General features: G+C 33.5%; 1 protein-coding gene across 12 annotated transcripts in view; it reads right to left on the bottom strand.

The window, feature by feature from the left end:
* Positions 1-9690: 9690 nt before the first annotated feature.
* NBEAL1 (neurobeachin like 1) overlaps positions 9691-20589 on the bottom strand; it is a 203494-nt gene continuing 192595 nt past the window's right edge. For 11 of the 12 annotated variants that reach the window (XM_070580766.1, XM_070580765.1, XM_070580771.1 and 8 more), the window contains 5 exons: positions 18264-18380; positions 17728-17889; positions 16742-16890; positions 14719-14854; positions 9691-12261 (listed from right to left, as the gene is read on the bottom strand). In XM_070580766.1, the coding sequence (XP_070436867.1) occupies positions 12160-12261; positions 14719-14854; positions 16742-16890; positions 17728-17889; positions 18264-18380 (666 nt within the window). In that variant the 3' untranslated portion in view covers positions 9691-12159. The remainder of the gene's footprint in view (positions 12262-14718; positions 14855-16741; positions 16891-17727; positions 17890-18263; positions 18381-20589) is intronic. The other variant, XR_011528531.1, reaches the window with a different exon arrangement.

The raw sequence follows: 20589 nt of genomic DNA, 5'->3' as shown, positions 1-20589 counted from the left end.
ATGCATGATCCTTTTTACACACTGCTAGAATTGATCTAATATTCTCTTAAAGATTTCTGTGTCTTTGTTCATGACAGATAATGGACCATAATTTTTTTTGATTTTTGTTTTGTGGTGGTGGCGGTCAAGAGTAGGATTACATGTCTTTCAATATTTTTGTTTCTCCTTGGCTTGCAGGATCCTAAATCTGAAATTTCCCCCATTCTTTTTTTTTACTCCTTCACCATCCAGTCTTCAGAGGGACTGCAAGTTCACACTTTTCTCAAGAAGCAATGCCCTCTGAGATTGTCACCTCATATCCCTCAACCAAATCCATTTTTTTGATGTACGGTGCTCTGAGCCACTCAAACCCCTTTTCAATATTTTTGCACTTAGGATGGGCTTTCTTTTTAGCTCAGTCTTAGGTCCTCTGTTGTTCACTTACTCTCTCTCAATTTTTCTGGGCTCTCCTTGCTCTCCACAGAGGCTTACTCTATAGAAACTTAAGAGAGAGCTCTGCTGGAATTTTTCTTTTATATTTCTATTTTTAGCTAATTTAAAGTTTGTAGTGTTATCTGTCTTCTGGATATCTTGAAGCCATGGGGTTTTTGAGGTTGTATTTGTTCTTGCCTATCTGTACTTTCCTTTTGGGGAACATGTGGAGAGATTCAGGTTTGGATAACCATTATTACTTTAGGCACCCTGTAAATCCAGATTCATTCATTTTGGATCTGCTTTATGATTCACCCATTAATTTTCCACCTTGCAAAATTGTATTGCTTGTCTTCTCTATTTTCTTTGTCCTTGTAGGTTTATGCCTTCACTGTTGTTCTGATAGAATTTTAATATGGACCAAAACTAAATACAGTACTCATATTCAATCTATTAGCCTTTATCTAAAGTGTATAGTCTTTTCAAAGTTCTGTGCAAACAGAGCCAACTGTGGCAAATGTCAGGTGGTAAGAGCTCCTCTTACTTGATCACTATTTTACTTACTTAAGATTTCAAAAACCTAGAAGTAAAATATTTCATACTTTTAAAATAACCCAAATTAAATCCTACTTTTTGGATATTGATAGAACTCAGATTTTCCTTTAACAAACACCTTTTCATGCTGGTTAATTTAACTGGCTAACTAGGCAAAAGCAAAATGTTTCCTAAATGACACATATTTCCACTTCAAACCTCCATATAATTTTAGTGCGTAAGATTTGTGAACACTAATTGCAAAATGAAACTAATTATATCATTTGTTGGGGGATAATTTGGCTCAGGAAGCAAAAGAGGAAAGAATGCGTAACAGGCATGTTCTACCGGCTTTTCACATTCGTTACTGTTTTAGGGTGAATAATGGCATCCAGGTATGTTTACATCCTAATCTCTGGCATTTGTGAACGTTACCTTACATGGTAAAGTGAAATTCACAGAGGTGATTAAGCTGAGGATCTTGAAATGGGGAGATCAAGCTGGATTATCCACGTGGGCCCAATATAGTCACAACAGGACTAACAAGAGGGTCACAGGAAGAGGCAGAGGCAGAGAAGATGGCGATGGGAGGATGGAAGCAGAGATGGAAGCAATATGCTTTCAAGATGGAGGAAGTAGCCACAAGCGAAGGCACAGAGGGGACCGCTAGAAGCTGAAAAACACAAGGAAACAGATTTTCCCTGGAGCCTCCGGAGGAAGTCAGCCCTGCCGACACCTTGACCCCAGCCCAGTGAAACTGATTTTGAGTGTCTGACCTCCAGAATTGCAGGAGTGAATATATGTTGTTTTAAGCCACTAAATTTCTGCTAATTTGCTAACAGCAGCAACAGGAATGTGACATAATCACCTTTAAATGCAATGATGTACCTTAAATGAAGAAGAGGCAAGTTTATCTAATGTTATGATCAATACCATCTATCAGTTAAATACCTTATAGTAAAGGTAATTAGATTCAGGATATCAGCTATTCACTTCAAAGAAACTTACTTTGCCTCTCTTAAAAGATTACCCCTTGCCAGGGAAGTATAGATTCTTCATTTGTGGAAGATAATCTAAGCACTGAGCTCCTTGAATAAGGCTTGTCCATTTATTTTAAAAACTGTGTTGCCTTAACAATGTGTATTGGATATTCCTTGTTTAATAATTTATAATCTGTCATTAACCCTTCACGGCATTTTTATGAAGGAACTCCATGCTTGTTATCCTCTATGTGAACATCCCTAGCAATGATCTGGGTCCCTACAACCAATGATATGCCGATTATCCTACTTTCACTAGAGTGAAATGAAAATTGTCTATTACAATGGTATATTTCTCACCTCTGATCTTACAACATGATTTCATTTGATCCCTAAGCCATCATTAACATTGCTATTTTACAGACGAAGTAACTGGAATCAGATAGGTTAGGTGTCTTATTCAGTCATAGAACTAGATGATGTAGAAATGCGACTTGGAGCCAGATCTCTTGTTCCAGGTGCACGCCCTTTCCACCATATCACAGTGTCTCTTAGAGATATTTGGTATCTCAAAATCTTACCCAATACTGTCCACCGTAGATCACAATTTATTATATTTTCTGTTGTTTCTATGTATTTAAAAAATAGTAGTGACCTTAGTACACATCTGTTGATGGTATATAGGACAATTGTGAAAAATAAAAGAAGGAAGGTTGTCTTCGGAAAGAATGAGCACTGGAAATTAATATGCTGCATTATAATTAGTAAATTTGTATTGTAATTTACATATGTCACTCACTTGTGAACTTGTGTTAATTAGCATTCCAAAGCTTCATTATTTTTAGGATACTGATGGGGCCAGATCCTGAACCATGACAAGTTCATCAAAGTAATACCCTCCTGAGAAAGTGTGCACCTGGATAAGTCTCTCTGCATGACTATGGCTCTAATTAATAAGACTCTTAATTAATATAACCACTACTTAATCAATATGGGAAAACCAAAGTATTGCATACAACACAACTGTTCATATTAAAATGATTTGTTTTAATATAAGTTTAGGTTGTTTTCTCAAAAGTTCCTTGAACTATAGACTCAAATAAAAGCTACAGATGACCTGCATATTCCATTTCAGATATAAAATTTGACGAAGATTTTAAAAAATTATTTTGAGGTCATAACTGGTTTATAACATTGTGTAATTTCAGGTGTACATTTTTTTTGAGGAAGATTGGCCCTGAGCTAACATCTGTGCCCATCTTCCTCTACTTTATATGTCGGACACTGCCACAGCAAGGCTTGACAAGCGGTGCATGTCCACACCCGGGATCCGAACCAGTGAACCCTGAGACACTGAAGCAGAACGTGGGAACTTAACTGCTGTGCCACCAGCCCAGCCCCTCAGGTGTACATTATCATATATCAGTTTCTGTATAGACTGCATCATGCTCAGCCCCAATAGTCTAATTTTGATCCGTCACCATACATATGTACTCCTTTACCCCTTCGATCCAGACTTTTTTTTAAGCTCTCCATGTTGTTTTTCAATCCCTGACACTGTGCTCAAGGTCTCACGTGTCTTCCCATCTGTAAATGTCTCTGTGATGTTCCTTGAAAGCATTCTGACAAAAACTGCTTAAATAGGATTCAGAAACTACTGTTGCTCTAGGCTGAAGAATTAAATCCATCTTCACCTTCTCTTTAATTATCATATGCATATGACTTCGCACAAGATTTTCTTCTGAAAACCCACGATCTGTTAAAGGATTCGGGCTATAAGTTAAAGTTGAATAATGTAAGAAGGCACTTACTTTCAAAAAGAATTTTTTATCTCTAGAGCATGAATAATGGTAATTCACAATGTTTCTGTAGCCTTTCCCTAATTCTTCAGTCTCTGCAAAATGACAACTGAACCACTTTTGAATGGATACAACTTTAGAAAATGCACCAAACACTATGTAGGTAAAGAGTTTCTACCAGAATGGAATAGACTGACTGTCAAAATCATTCTACTAAGTTCACTAGTGAACAAAATAAAAAACTGGCCAAAAAATTCACAATAAAGCTTCAAAAAATTGTTTAATCTCAGATTCTCACCAAATAAACATTATATGGTGAGAAATTATAAGCTTCAGCATATTGTGTAAAACAAATACATTTATTTGATGCTTGATATGGTGTTATGGACTTATTTCACAAAAGCAAAGTGGTCTTTTTTTCAACTGAGGCAATACTGGTTTATAACATTGTATGAATTCCAGGTGTACATCATTCTATTTCGATTTCTGTATAGACTGGCGCTCACCATCAAAAGTCTGGTTTCCATCCATCATTGTATAAATGACCCATTTACCCCTTTCACCCTCCCCCAATCTAACAATATATTCTCTGTATCTATGTGTTTGCTGATTTTGCTCTTTTATCTTCCACATGAGTGAAGTCAGATGGTATTTGGCTTTCTCCAAGGCAGACTTAATTAAGCCTGTAAGGGCCCTGGCTTTCATTGTCCTGTGACTGACAAATCTCACCAGATGAATGAATGCAGAGGTTTCCAATTCTAGCCAAGTGTCTTCAGTAGAGGTAGAATAGCGCACAAATGGTACCAGACTAGAAAAAGGTTAATGTTCATTTCTGTTGTCTTGCTTTACTGGATCTGGAGACAAAAGTACTACATAGCAAGAATCCAACAGAGCTTGGATTCTGTCTTATCATGGATTAGGTTCTATTAACTTTAACAGAAACAGAAGGATTAGGTCAACATTTAGACATTAATCAAAAATTGATGAATAAAAGATTTTAATTATGAAAGGAAATAAAAGTTTTTTAAAAACCTCAACCTAATGTATTATTTGATAAACTACAAATGAAGATTTCTGGTGTATGATCATTTCCTGGGGAAAAAAATGTAGCCATATTTCTGAGGTGGCTTTAAAACGAAAGGCTTAATATCTGTTGTTACATATGACAAAAATTGGTCAATTAGCATGACGTTTATCTTGTGCACAGAAGGCTACAGAAGCGGCTCTGCTCACTTGAGAAGCAGCAGTAATGCATTAGCAAGCACTGCATTCAGGCCTCTGCCCGCTCACTCGGTGAAGGCCGAGTTCTCACCAGACGCCATGAGCTGAGACTCACAAACCAACCGAGGAAAGGAACAGCATTCTTTTAATTTGATTCCAGCCCATTTTCATATACAAAGCTATTTATTATGTACAAAATAAATGCACATTCTTAAAAACTGTTAGAATACAAATTTCCAAAGGACTAAAAAGGGTGCAAAATTTTCAGTTATCATCTTCAATCACGCTATACAGAAACAAAGCAAACAGTAACTCATATACACACACTGAAAAATTTCCAAACAGCTTTCAATGTAACAAAACAAAACATACATATTATATATTTAATTTTAAAAGGACGAGGAAGGGAAGAATATATTGCACCAAATTAACAGTAACTTCATTATAATGAAAATACTAATCAAAAGTATTTACACATCTTTATTACGTCTAAAACTCTCAACTTTAAAACCTTTTTTTGGCATACAAATATTCAGTCACAGTTTGCAGTCAATAATTAGATATAAATAAGGCTTAATAATCTTTTTTCATTGTCAATTCCAGTAGAATAAATGAGAAGGAACATTTATGATAACGACACAACTTTTGTGAATTCCTTAGATGTTTAAGTAGCAGCACGATTTGCAAGTTTTTTAACAATTCCGAATTTTCAGAATCCTCCTCTGAATTGACGACGCGCATATATAAGCATTCAAGTCACTGTCACCCTCTATGGTAACACCGAAATACTCCGATTTAATCTGAGTCCCAGAAAAACTGACATAAGAGACAAATCATATGCGTTTGATATTTTCCTGTCTTAATGGATTCACTTCTACGTACAGCAAGGCATCTGACAGAAAATGACTGTCTGGCTAGGTCTCTGATTACTTTTTTCTGAATTTGTCATTCTAGTCTACAAAAGCAAACAGCCAAGGCAAGGAAAGCCAGACCTGTTAGGAGTTTCTGAAGAGAACAGACCAGCCATATCGGTCTCTAACAGTTTTCCTTATGTAGAGCTAACTACAAAATAAACAGTAAGCAGCCACAAAACCTTTTTGGTGACGGTATTTACGAATCACAGAAAGCAGTACAAAGCAGAATAGGAAAAAACCAGTCTAAAATGTGAAAGACCTTTAACAGTAAGATTTACTGTAACATGCCATAATTTTGGAAAAAGTGTGGAAACTACTATAATTACTTTAAAAGTTACCCAAGAAAAATAATCAAAATCCCAAAGGAAGAAATAAAGTTATTTTCTTTAATCCCTATATAAGAAACTAAGAGGTTGAATTTTTTTTTTCAGTTAAGTCCGATAACTGATAACTCCTTACCAGAACCACTTTCTAAAGTGTTTATTGATTAATATAATTTTAGTATTCTGAAGAGCAAAATAATATGTCTATCACAGGTAAGTTTTTCCTTTCAAAAAGCAAGAGGAGTATTTGCTGAATTTGAGGGTTGAGCCCACTAAATCTTAAAACACATTGCTCACATAGTGTGGGAAAATGTTTCCAAGAGAAGGAATAGCAAAAATAGCATTTTAACATTAACTAGTTAGTACGCTGGCTACCAGAGAACCTCTAGTTTTAATATATATTGTTGAAATATATTATTTCCAAAATAAAATTTTAAAAGGCCCAATTGTACTAAGACTTCTTGTTTAAAAGTATATATTTTGATCAATAAAATATAATTTTTCCATCCCACCTAAATCCTAACTTGTTTTTTTATTTTCAAATTACAACGCTACATCGGAATAGTGTTACAAATAGCTAATCACTCTGCACATTCAAAAATAGTTATAAATTTTAAATAATGAGACAGCCATCATAAGTGAAAACACCCCCCCCTCCCCCAAAACTCCACTCACAGTCAACTTTGAAAAATGAATGGGTAATTCTTTCAATAACAACATTGTGTTGTTGTTATTGTTATTATTATTATGGTAATATTTGTAAAATAAGTTTCTAAGGAAACATTCAAAGTATATCATGGAAAAAAAATGTTGAATTAGTAAACTTCTACTTGTTCTTTTCCTCTGAATTTTCAGTTCTTAAGATTATAGGCATTTAGACAAAAGTAAATACAGTTGTATCTCTGTCCTTTTATTTTTCACTAAAACCGTTAGCTTCAAATCCTGCAAGGTGTTTAGAAATTACCCACATGTGACAGATGTCAATGAGGAAATGTAAGAAGACGTGTCTGACGGATTACTACAATCTCCCAGGAAAGTATTTGACAATATAGCCACTTTTACTCAAGATTCTTATACTGAAGAAAATCACATTAACTCCTATACTCGAGGATATTTTCAATGTAGAAAATGGAACCATTTCCAATATAGGCCTAAGTATCTTAAACGTTAATGCTTTATTTTCTGTACTACTAGGACTTTTCATTTGAAAACTTAAAGATTATTTAAACTTAATCTTAATTATTTAACTTAAAGATCATTTCATCTTTGATCTCAATTATTTACCATACAGAGGCTGTACCTACAGAAGTCATCAGAAGTCCTTAGGGAATTTGCCCAATCCTTTTTAATTAGGAAAATCTATTGATTACTGGCATCAAGGCTACAAGAGATCTAATTCTATGTTTTAAATCTGGCATTTTGTTACTTATGCTTTTTATTAATACTTTGAAATGTTACCTAATTCAAATATGCAAAATATTCACTGATAGTCACTAGGAACTAATAAAAGCAAACGGACACTTTGTTGGAGGCAAATATTAGTTATAATTTTCAAATGTGTAAGGTCTGAAGAGGGCTTGTGATGAGAATACTGCAACTGAAGAGGAAGTCTGACTGTTTCTATGGCACACAAAACAAAGAGAAGAAAGCCATTCCAAGCAAACTTTAGACAAAATGTCTCCAAGGATAATGATTAAACCTATTTTCAAATTAGCCTGTAAATATTAGATCTGATTTATACAAATGAATGGAGATAATCTCTATAGAGGAAAATACTTTAAGATTTAATGTAATAATCCTGAGTCATACTTTTTTTAATATCAAGAATATCAAGTAAAGAGATTCAGAAAGTCCAGAGCAGTACCTGGACTCCTGTGTATTAATAGAAGTTCGTGGACAAGTCTGACCTGCAACCTCCATTAAGAAACGCCAGCCTAGAAAATGCTAGATTCAATTAAAGAAGTCAAGTTGCAGCCAACATTTTAATAATATTGAAGTGATGACTGATAACGCTACACTGTTGTTGCCTAATGGCATCAGAAAAAGCTCTCCAGAACAATGTTCTCAGTGGGGTCACATTTAAAACAAATCAAACGCTGAGTATATATGACAAGTGAATCAGGCAAGACAAATAGTGAGAATGGCTATTTGTTGAGTGATGCAAATGTTTAAGACTGGTCATTACCGGGAAAGAACAGCTTCAGCTGATGAGGGGAACAGTAATGAGGACGAGACACGAGTCTGGCTGATAAAAGAAAACGACAGATTAGATTTAGAAAAGAAAAGGAATATACTTCACTTCCTATATCAGTCAAAAACTGTATCCTAAAGACAAGTAAGAACTTATTTAGGGAAGACAAGTTTAATGATGTATTTGAAGAAATCACCTTCAGGCATGCATGCCCGCACACACACACCCTATGATACTACATATATGATATTATTTTATATTATATATTATATACAATATTTATATTTAATATAATCCATGCACTTGCATCTTTTCATTGGAAAGGTGATAAAGACAATGCTACTCATTTAATAATATTTTATAAATATAAATATGTAAAAAAGGAGCTAACCTCTTTAAATTCAAAGATTTCCATTAGTGACTTCTTGAATAATAATAATATAAAATATATGTAAGGCAAGGGCCATGAGTCTATCATCATTAAATAAAAATCTAGTATTCAAGTTAACAGCTTTCTCCGCCTACTCCTATTCAAGCAAACATAAAAACTCTTAGGTTAAGATTCAACTTTCAAATCTAAACTCTAATTAATTATAGGGTCACACATTCCTTTAGAAGCATCAAGTTGATCTTCAGTACCAGCTCTTCAAGGATAATTTTTACATGCCTTAATAGAGAAAAAGGAAGGCTCACTGATGTTCCTCGACAACGATAAACGAATACTTGGCATTTTCTCTCCTACAGAACGATGTGACCCAAGAAAAGCGCTGTGGCCTGAGGGAGATTAATAAACAGAAGCTGACTCACAGCTCACATAAGCTTCACGGGCCTAAAAGACCTTAAACCAAGTGCCCAGGCTTCATTTTCATACATTTTCCTAATTGTCATGCCCTTATCTACTTTTTCTTCTCTCCTCCAATTTTATCTAAGTAATGACAGAATATTGATTGGGAAGAGTTGAAAAAGTCTTACAAAGCTTGTTTGTTCTCTAAGTGAGCACAGCTATTATTGTTTTAATACTTTGACCTCACTTTCTGAAAGTGAAACCATTATCTCAGGCAACATCTCTCCCCGTCACCAGGATGCTGAGGTTTTTATTTCCATCATCACCAGTGCCAAGAAACAAAAGCAGACAAAAAGTTCTGGCTGCAAAGACAACAGACTTTATAATAGCCAAGTTAAGATATATTCGATTGAAATGTCCACCTGTTATTCCATTCTAATGATACTGTTAATTTCTCCTATTATACAAAATAGAAATAATTTCTATGGATAACGTCTAAATACACCAGAATTGCCCAAAGTATATCTTTCCAGTGATTTTATCTAGTGATTTTTAATTCAGTGGGCAAAATTGGTTAAAAGAGGATTATTCAGCTAATGGTTCTACTGTGTTTGCTTATTTAATAGATAAACTTTAAGTTCCATTCTCAAAGATTTTCCTGAAAATTTTACATTTTTGGTTTTTACTTTTTGGAAAAAGTAATATAAGAAATAACTGCCTGCTCTGAACATCTATTATCAGTCTAGGTAGGATTTCTATTTTACTGTGAACAAAGCTTCTTCCTATTTCTGTGATAAAATGAATCCTGCCTCTTCAGTTCTTCCATCTTAAAAAGCAGGAAAGTCAAACACCATAAATTTAGGAATTTTCCCCTGATAATCTAAGTTAAACTTTTTCGTAACTTATAAGCATCCAAAATAATCTCCAAAACCAATATTAAGTGGCCTTAAAAATAAAGAAGGCATCCTTATACCAAAATCTCTTAATAAATAAGCAAAAGAAAACATTTCCAAAGTTTTGATTTACAAACAGTTTTAAAAAAATCAATCACGTTGGTTCTGTTGACTTGAAACCTCCTAAAAAACATAAGATAAGTGAAAATAGAATGAAATAAGGTAACAGAAGCAATAATCTCAGTAAATCATAATTATCTCTATTGACTTGTTCTGAGACATCTTCACCACAAACTCATGAAGTCCTCAAAAGGAAACCTTCACATTTACATACATTCTATTTGCACTTGCTGCACCAGTTTATTTCAGTGTTATTTACTCAAAACATAACTGTTTTTCACTGAATAAAACAGAGGATTTTAAATGACTGGGAAGAAAATTCCTCTATAATTTTTTATTAGTCTTGACTCAAACATATGAAGTCTATTCAAACAGCTTCCCTAAACAGAACTCTTTACTTCTTATAAACTTTTTACTCACTCATAAGGCTATAAAGTAAAGGGTATGAGATACTGTGGGCAACAGGAGAGAAGAACTGCAGAAGGAAAATTTCTCGAAGATTCAATTGAGAAGACAATGGGACGTAAGGAAATCTATGATTTGTGTAATAAAAAAATATTATTATTATTTTAAAAACACTATTATTGTAAAAAGCTGTGTTTTTCCCCCCTGATCATTGACCCTCTTAAAGACCCACAACCATTCACTCCTGAAAAATGTGCAGGTAACACACAGAACTTCAACACAACCTCAGGAGATTCGGAAATCCCCCAAACCCCATGGAATCTCAGGTTAAGGACACTCTCGGTTGTAAAAGCTCTCTGACCTAACTCAAAAGACGACCTTATAAAAGCACTAGGTTTAACAATCTCTTTGAATTCCAAAACAAACCTATCAGCCTTTTGCTTTAAAATCTTGAATAGTAAAGCATGTAACATTTAGCTACGTATAGTATATTAATTGTAACCCTAAAAGTTATACAGAACATGAAACAGAAATGCATATTTTTAAAAATTACTATATCTAAATGACTAGTTTAAGTTATGCATATCTTTTCAATTGATACATCAATCACATGGAAGTCCTAGGTAAAAATGTAATATATTTGGATATGCTTGTTAACTCTTCTAATTATCAGGGAAAACACAGTATTTGCTTAGTAAAGAAAACCCCCAAGAAATTTTGAGCTTTGCTGATACAAATTGTGCTGCAAATGCTACTTAAATGAGCCACTGTCAAAATCATAACCAACATTTTCCCTTAATTATACTACTAATGAAATACATCTACAAAGTGTATTTCCAGTTTCTCTGATTCCTACTCAATCTTTATTATTTAAGGATAATAATACACTTCAGTAAATTCTCATTAGTAATGTACTTAGTAGTGGAATGAGCCAATGTACCAGTTTCAATAGTCTTATTTTCAACTTATCATGAAATCCTGGAATTTATACTGAGTTTTGAAAATCCAAGCATGCAACAGATACCTTTAAAATATTACGTCCAACGAGGAGTTCCATAAATAAATTGACGTATTTTTAAATATAATGGTCAGTAAGCAGGAGGATGATAGAAGAATATATTAAAAGCCATATCTCTCAACTGTCTCATTATCTGTACTTTTATTAGAAATACCTTAAACTTTGTTGTTCTGAATAATAAGCGAACTGAATCTAACTTCTTCATTTTTAGACTTTTTTGTTTTAAAACATAGTAAGTACCTTTCAGAGTTTGTTTTTAAAAATGGATCTAATGATCTTTAGGAATGGACCACTAAATCTATCAAATGTATTTTCTCAAATACACCTTAGTGTAGACCAAGAAATACTTAACAAGATCGGATTTAATAATATCAACCAGAAATTTTTAAAGTGGATAATGTCACAACCTACGTCTTTATACACATATCATATGAAATTTTGGTAATTCCTAAATGATTTTCAGGGATAAAAGCCCTGAAACGATTCAGATAGTTGAGAGATGTAGTTAAAGTGACAAAGCAATAAATCAAGTTTCAGTTATCCATGACGGAAGATGGAAAGAACAATCACTTGGGATCTTGAGTATTATATTCAGTTTCTCCAGCTGAAATCTGGCTGAGCCGCTTGCTAGATCCCCACAGTTTTCGAGTGAGCTGACCTGAACGCATCTGTTTAATCCAGAGAAATGGAGAATAGATGTTATTGAGAAAGAAAGAGAGAAAAAGAATACATGAAATTGATATACAAGACACTGATTTTATAAAACACAGAAGAAATAAGTTTTGTTAGGAGAATCATTAACATTTTAATGTTCTTGATTAATAATAATCAAAGAAAGCCTTCACTAATTGATTGTCTTTCAGTTGAGAAACATCTAATGCCAGCCTGTAAATTTTTAAATTAAATGTCTCAGTTATGTCAAAATTACCAGCCTCTCTTACTTTATATATTAACAAAAATATATTTTCACCTTATTAAAATAATCTTCTCAAGTTATACTTGATCTAGCTAACAAGACACAGGTTTGGGGATTTTCTTTCTTAAATATTTGCAGTACTATTAACGCCAATCACAAGGATAAGAAAAAAGTAAAATAACATTTTGATGAAAAGAAAGTACTTTTAAAATATTTTTACAGAAGAATTTCAAAAATAATATTTAACAAGAGAATGACAAAAAGTAATTTAGAAACAAGAATAGCATAAGCTCTCTGAAGGCACATTTCGTCCACCATTAAATCTGTAGCACCTAGCACACTTCCCAGCAGGTAACAATTACTAATTAAACATTAAGTGAACCAGTGAGTAAATGCCCCTCTGAAAGTGCTTACACTTCTGGGAAGGGCAGAAACTCCACGTGGGAAACATTTCTCACTCTAACCCGGGATTTGCTGGAATTCCTTCCCCAAGTGCAAGCACTTTCTAATCGAGACTCATCTGCCGCGTTTCTCAATGGTTACTTCTCCAGGGTACATTTACTGGAGTGATAAAGACAAGCCTCATGTAAAGATACTCTGGCATGCCTGTTTTTGCATTTTCATTTCCAGGAGTATTTCCATTCCCACATTACCATCTGATTTAAAAATATGAATTTCATGCTGATAGTATAATACATAAACTGCTACATGATTTAAAAATACACATTAATCAAGATTTTGATCTTTTAGGTAAAAATAGATCTTGAAATAGAAATCTTTTCATAACTAAACATTGATCTTTTTAATTTCTGCCTTGTCATTTAGAATTATATGTTAATTATGCAAGATTCTAAGTATTCAATTAGATTATTTGCTAAATAAATCCATAATTCAGTTGATACATCCAAGGATGTAAAATAGGTAAAAAAATATTTTTATTCAAAATCTACACACAGTTCAGATTCTATGTTTTAGAATATAAATCTTTCAATAAGGACAAAACACTTATTTGGCGTAAATATTACAAAACATTGATTTAGGCCTAAGAAATGAAGCTGCTTAGATGTTTTTTCCAAATCAATTTTTAAAAAGAAAATGTGTGTACATACTAGTCATTTCATTTTTTAAAAATTCAGTAAAATAAGAAACTCAGAAGTCTGAGCAGAGTTCTAAAGTAATCACCACACGAGCGGAGGAGAGGAGGGCAATACTTATTGGGGAAATTTATTAACCAAGAAACTCTATTACTGTTGAATGGAAAAATGCTTCAAATGTTTAAATATAAGTGAGATACCAAGATATAGACTTACAAACATTGTTTGGGGGACCTGTTACCTCTGAAAGCAAATGTTGTTGCAGCCACTTTAACTTAAGATCTCTCTTTTGTTAAAATAACATCCTGAGAAAAGAGCATAAGGACTAACAAAATCTTAAAATATTTATAAATCAAAAAGGTCCCTATGATTGACGATAGATTTATTATAACCACTGACTGTTATTCAGTAACGTCTTCTCTTGAAATAACCCCTACAGATGTCATATTTTAGATTTCTCAGAAAAGACTGCTGGTATTAATAAATATTTATAATGCCTAATATGACTCTATGTAATAAAGTAAATTTTCTAGAAGAATTGCTAAATTACTTGGAGTATAGACACTAAGCTTGCTTAAGACAGTATTAGATTCATGATATCTGAATATTCAGTAATTGATAAACCACTGGCAAATAAATTTACAGTCACTATAGGGCACACACTGAGAATTAGCATGTTATATGGGGATATTTGTAGTTCCAAGTAAAAAATGATGCTTTTACAAAAGGACAACTGACATACAGTCACGCTGGGTATTTGTTGAAATTAAAGTAAGTAGTTTCATTGTTTGAAGCTATATTTCATTTTTATAAAGGTTTTTTTGTATTAGAAATTCAAGTAGTGGCCTCGAATCTAAATTTGGAAAGACAGAATAAAAGAACTTTCTTATTCACACAGAATGATGGATGGAAATGTCAAATGTGTGCTTTTCATACTATAAACATCACTCTTGAATACCAGCTTTATCCTCTTTTCATTTACTATCCTTTGAAAGATCAAATTTGTTTTTCAATTTGTTTATCCATAATGGAGACTTCTGATTCAACTGGAACGAAGGAGAAACAAAGGAATCCCCAAGAGTACGGGAAATGAAATTCTTGATACTAGGTTTTACCTCAGCTGGCTTGCCAACACCCACTACAATCAACTTGCCGTCTTCTAATCCTACAAGAATATGGCTGTGCTCTTTGGTTACGCAAACACAGTGGATAGGCAATCGCATGGCTAATGGGTTGATGCTGAGATTCAAACTGGAAGAGAAATAAGAAACACACACATAATTACATGGATATATAATGGATTCACAGAATTTTACACCTGGGAGGTAACTTGATCATCTAGTTCTGCATTCTAATTTCACAGATATGGGAGCTTAAGTTCTGAAAGCTTGAGTGACTCGCATGAGGGCCCACTTTTATAGCGTTACTTAAAACACTTAACAGATGTTTCCTCTATTCTCAACATATATTTCTCTTCTAACCATATATATGAGCTCTCACTAAACGACTTTCACATAGTTGACTAATAAGAGAAAATTGGATAGAAAGGGCAAAAGCTCAAAAGTTTATCTTTCGGGGGGAGGTAAGCTCAATAAAATTGGTCTATTTGCCTTATCTTAAAAGATACAACATATACAAAATATTCAAACATAAAGCATAATATTAGAATCCTATGATGTACATACTATTTTCTAGACTAATCTGCTAAAAGATCCCACTGATTTTTCTAACTTTGGATTCTCTTAACAATACCCTGAAATCAGAGTTGTAAAAGAAAATATTGGAAAGATATGATTGGAATGGGGACTCCATGCTCTACTCCAGAAGAAAGAATGACAAAAAGGAGAAAGAAAATACAAAAATAGGGAGAGGATGTTGGTACAGAAGTGATTCTGATATGAATGCAATAAGATAACACCCTGGATCAGGAAATGATCTAAAAGAAAAGGTTTTTTAGGCAGGGCCAAGATAGGCTGAGAAGTATAAATAAGCCATAATAAATTTTTTTTGAGGGGTAAGAAAAGAATGTATTTGGGCACACAGGGAAATCAGTGCTTTGTGTATATAAACTAGTAGACAGGCACATCCAGCATTCAAACATCCTCTCCTTCACTGGGTTAAATAACAAGATTCCCCACTAATTTAACACACACTCATACACAATCCTGAACAGATATGTTAGCCCTAAAAATAGTTTATTTTAACCATAGTTAGGAAAAAATTTAAAAAATCCCAACTTTACTTGTAAAAACTCAAACTATAATTGGACAGACTTCCAAATCCATAATCCAGGCTTGGCACTATGACAAGTTTTTTTCTGGCTATTATTTATTTATTTTTGGTGAGGAAGATTGCCCTGAGCTAACATCTGCCAATCCTCCTCTTTTCGCCTGAGGAAGATGTTGCTGAGCTAATATCTGTGCCAATCTTCCTCTATTTTGTATGTGGGGTGCTGCCGATGAGCAGTGTGTAGGTCTGCACCTGGGATCTGAACCTGCAAATCCCAGGCTGCTGAAGCAGAATGTGTGAACTTAACCACTACCCCACTGGGCTGGCCCTTTTTCTGGCTATTTTTTAAAAAACTTTTAATTGTGGTAAAATACACACAACATTTTCTACATTTTTAAAATGTACATCTATATATCATTTACTAATCCAAGAATACTTTAGTTTCCCCAATTATTTTCATAGTTATCAAAAAAGACATGTTCATAATAAATGATAAACCAAAAGATCAGAAATCTTACATTGCTGATTTCCACTCCAGGCTGAAAGTACTGCCACCTTTTCTTTCTTTTTTAAATTATTTTATGGCAGTCATACTGGCTTATAACACTGTGTAAATTTCAGGTGTACACTACTGTATATCAGTTTCTGCATAGACTGCATTGTGTTCACCCCCAATAGTCTAGTTCTCACCCGTCACCACACATATGTGCCCCTTTACCCCTTTTGTCCTCCTCCCACTCCTTTCCCCTCTGGTAACCGCCAATCTGTTGTTTTTATCTGTGTTTGTTTATCTTCCACATATGAGTGAAATCATACAGTGTTTGTCTTTCTCTGCCTGACATTATTTCACTTAGCATTTATACCCTCTGCCACCTTTTCTTAAGTGATACTTCAAGAATTATTATTTACCTGTGGAGATCTCTTATGGACAGGAACCCTTGCAAACTGCCTGTGATAACGTGCTCTCCAATTACACACATATCTGATACTTGTTCCTTCAGGACTTGAGACCGTAGGTACTTGCCATTTACAGAAAACACATGCAGTGCATTCTTATCCTGCAAAGATCAGATGAAGAAAATTTAATGATCTCTAATTAAAACTGTGTTTTACCACAACTAGAATGGACCTGCAACTAAGATATACAACCATGTCCCCGGAGGATTTGGGGAGATAAAGCAGAAAAAAAAAAGATTGGTGAAGTTGTTAGCTCAGGTGCCAATCTTAAGGAAAAAAAAAAAAAGACTCAATTTAAAAAAAAACAAAAAAACCTGAGTTTTAATATTATCAATTAAAACTATGACTACAACAGAATGATAACTGGGTTTAAAATTTTGGAATAAACATACAGTTATATTTAAAGAGAAAGTGTGTAGACAATATTATTAAAGTGATTTCAAATCAGATTGCCAATAAATATTAAACAAGAACTCTCACTCTTCCAAAAGAATTAAAATCTCATCCAGTTCAAAAAAGTCCACATTCTTAAAACAAAACAAAAAGATTCTCTTAATTTTTAAAAAGCTTTATATCTGAAAGGAAAATAAACATATAAAATTCATGGCTTGTTTATTTATAATGTGCCCTGTGCAAAAATAATTTAATTTTATAATTTCCACTTAAGCTTATGAAGTTTCAGATAATCAGAAATTATTTTTGAAGTTGCATATTATATAGACCAATAGAAATTCCTAAAACAAAATACAAACGTGAGGCCAAGACTCTGATAGGGGTCCATCTACCAGTATGGAATGAACAAACTGAATGGTGAAAGGAAAACATGCTATTTAAAGTGTGGTGTTTTTTCCTTCTTCAAAATGCCTCCTATATATAATGGGGGAAGGAAAAGATACGCTCATAGGGAGTCTAGCCCTATGCATGAAGCTGTTATATACCTTGAGGGTGGTCTTTTCTTCAATGCTGGAGTAGATGACAACGTGTCCTTCCCAAGATATAGCCAAACTGGGAACAGTCAGGAGCAGAGAACTCTCACAAGGGGGTCGTAAAGTCCTCATGTACTGACCTTTCTGAATGGTATGTATAATCACAGTGCCATCCTACACACAGGAAATGTAAGAAAGTGAAAAGAACAAAAAAGAAGAAAAGAAAGTGGGTCAGATAAAGAAATGTGAGACCTGAGAACATGGTTATTCCACATGTACCTTAGGAAAAATTCCAATCTTGAAATTTCAAATAGTATTTTATTTCATAAAATGCCCTCTTCCCTTAACTAATAAATTAGACCAGTAAAATATCAAAATAGAATGCAGCCTCTAGGTTTTTTCTTTCTGCATTATGTCACTTTTGCAAAGTCCTACACATAGTATAAAATTTCTATATTTTTACCTATCCCCCAAGAAAAAAATTTAAATATAAATACTGCTTCTGAATTTGTAGAAAAAATTACTATTTCTTAAAGGTGAAATCTTACCCTTGATCCTGACACTGCCATGTCTAGCTCAGTGCTGATGCCAACACTCAACACTTCATCAGTGTGTCCGTACAGAATCTGAAAGGGTTTAGACGCTAAGCCCACAGGAACACCACCCTAACAGGAAAACAGAGAAGCAAAGGTAATTTTCTTGTAGGCTATTTTCTATAAAAGGTTTATACTCTACTTAAACTGTCTAATCATTAACACTGCAACTAGTTTTTACCACTGAGCCTATTCATAATAGTACTCATTCTTGTCTTCCTTCCTGGATTCTCAAATTATTCTCAGTTTTTTGAAGCTCAGAAACTCAATCTGAATGGTTTCAAAGGTGATTGTTATGGATTAATTTTAACAGGCATATTATTTGCCCTTTTCATCCACAGATTTATTCTTCCTTCACTTCAAAGAAACTTTTTGTATTATATCTCTGAAAACTTTCTCTTTTCCATTTATTAGAGTCCCTATTTCAGGGACATCAATTGCCTTTATGCTGACTTGTCTTTGATTTCGATAGTTATCATTCTTCTTCTAATTGCTTTAATCCTTTTGTTTTTTCATTTGTGTTCACTTTGATTAACTTTCTTCCATGCTAATAATTTGATTTTCAGCCATATCAAATCTGTTCCTTGCTATTTCTGCTTTGGGTTTATTTATTATATTTATAATGGCATTATTTTTAATCTCAGTTTGATTCTTCTTCAATCTCTCTTTTCATCTTATATGCTACTTTATAATTTCACCTTTGAGGTTCTATTTTATTGAACTGATATTCTCATTATGTTCTTCTAATAGCACAATTTCACTGCAAGGGATCTCTCCGCACTTGAGTTGTTTTCTCCTAGAAGAAAGAAGATTCTCTCTTCATCTGTTTTTAGCATGCTTTGCTTGTATATTACTTTCTATAGTATAGAATGTTTGATTAGTTGCATGGTGTTTGTTTTATGGTGATCCTGGATAATTCTTTCCAGATCTTCTATCTGCACTATATAACGTGGATGAATTCCCTTTGACACTATTACCTGAGACATATTTGCCTTCCTCTAAGAGGGTCAGTCTGAGTGCTTAGTGCACTGTATCTAATTTTTTTAAATCAGGAAAATCCTATGCTATTTAGGCAATTCAAGTTACAGAGAAAAGAGATCCCTCTAAAATTAATTTTATAAAGCTTTCATATCTCAATACTAAACATGGAAAACACAGAACAAAAACAGATTTATTTCACTTATGAACAGAGGAATAAAGTACTAGCAAATAAAATCCTGCAGTACAATATAACAATACATCATGAATTATAAAGGTTTATTATAGGAATTCAAGGATGATTCAAACCTAGGACACTTCTCAACACAATATATGAAATTAAGAAAAAAGAAGAGAAAAACCATTAATAAAAAAGGAAAAGAAACTGGAGAAAATGGCTGGAAAGGATGTTATTTGGACTACTGACAAAATTAGAACATGGCCTGTGGATTAGATAATGGTATTACATAAATCTTAAGTGTTCTGATTTTGGTAACTGCACTCGGGTTATGTATAAGAAGGTCTTTTGTTCTAAGAAAATATACATTGAAGTGTTTAGGGGTAAAAGAACATAATGTCTCCAACTTTTAAATTATTCAGGAAAAAGAACGATGCTGGGAGAGAGACATGAGGAGGGAATGCTAACAGAAATGGCAAAAATGTACTATTTTTATAACTTTTCTGTAGATCAAAATTTTATTAAAATTAAAAAGTGACCAAAAGACAAAAAAAAAAAAAAAAGGAAATTAACTACTTAAATGTAAAAAAACAACACTAGTGAAACCCATCAGCAAACAGTCTACTAAACGGCACAACAGTGAGGGACTTTCATCAAAATCAGACACAAGACTGGGAGGCTCACCATAACTTTCTTACTCTATTGCATTAGCTAACAACGTAACAGGGTGCGAAAATGAAATAATTAGTATGTTGAAAAAAATAAAAACACTTTTATTTCCAGATCAAGATTGTGTATCTACCTTTTTTCCAGAAAATCCAAGAAATACTAATAATTATGAGAGCTCGATAAGAGGGTTTGGTAAACCAATTAGATACAGGATAACTGTATAGAAAACAATAGCTTTTTTGTATACTAGCAAGAATCAGAAATAAAAATAATTTTTAAAAATCCCACCAAAATAGTAATAAAAATATAATAATTAGAAGTAATACAAAAAAGTACAGGATCCAAACAGAAAAAAGTTACATTTTATCAAGGGACATAAAAGATCTGAAACAAACATGGAAAGATAGTTCTTATGTCTGGATAGGAATAATTATAAAAATGTCAATTCATATCACA

This window comes from Equus przewalskii, chromosome 17 (genome assembly GCF_037783145.1).
Source record: "Equus przewalskii isolate Varuska chromosome 17, EquPr2, whole genome shotgun sequence".
NCBI lineage: Eukaryota > Metazoa > Chordata > Mammalia > Perissodactyla > Equidae > Equus > Equus przewalskii.
The sequence above is the reverse complement of the archived record's forward strand: the minus strand, read 5'-3'. Positions and strand labels throughout refer to the sequence as shown.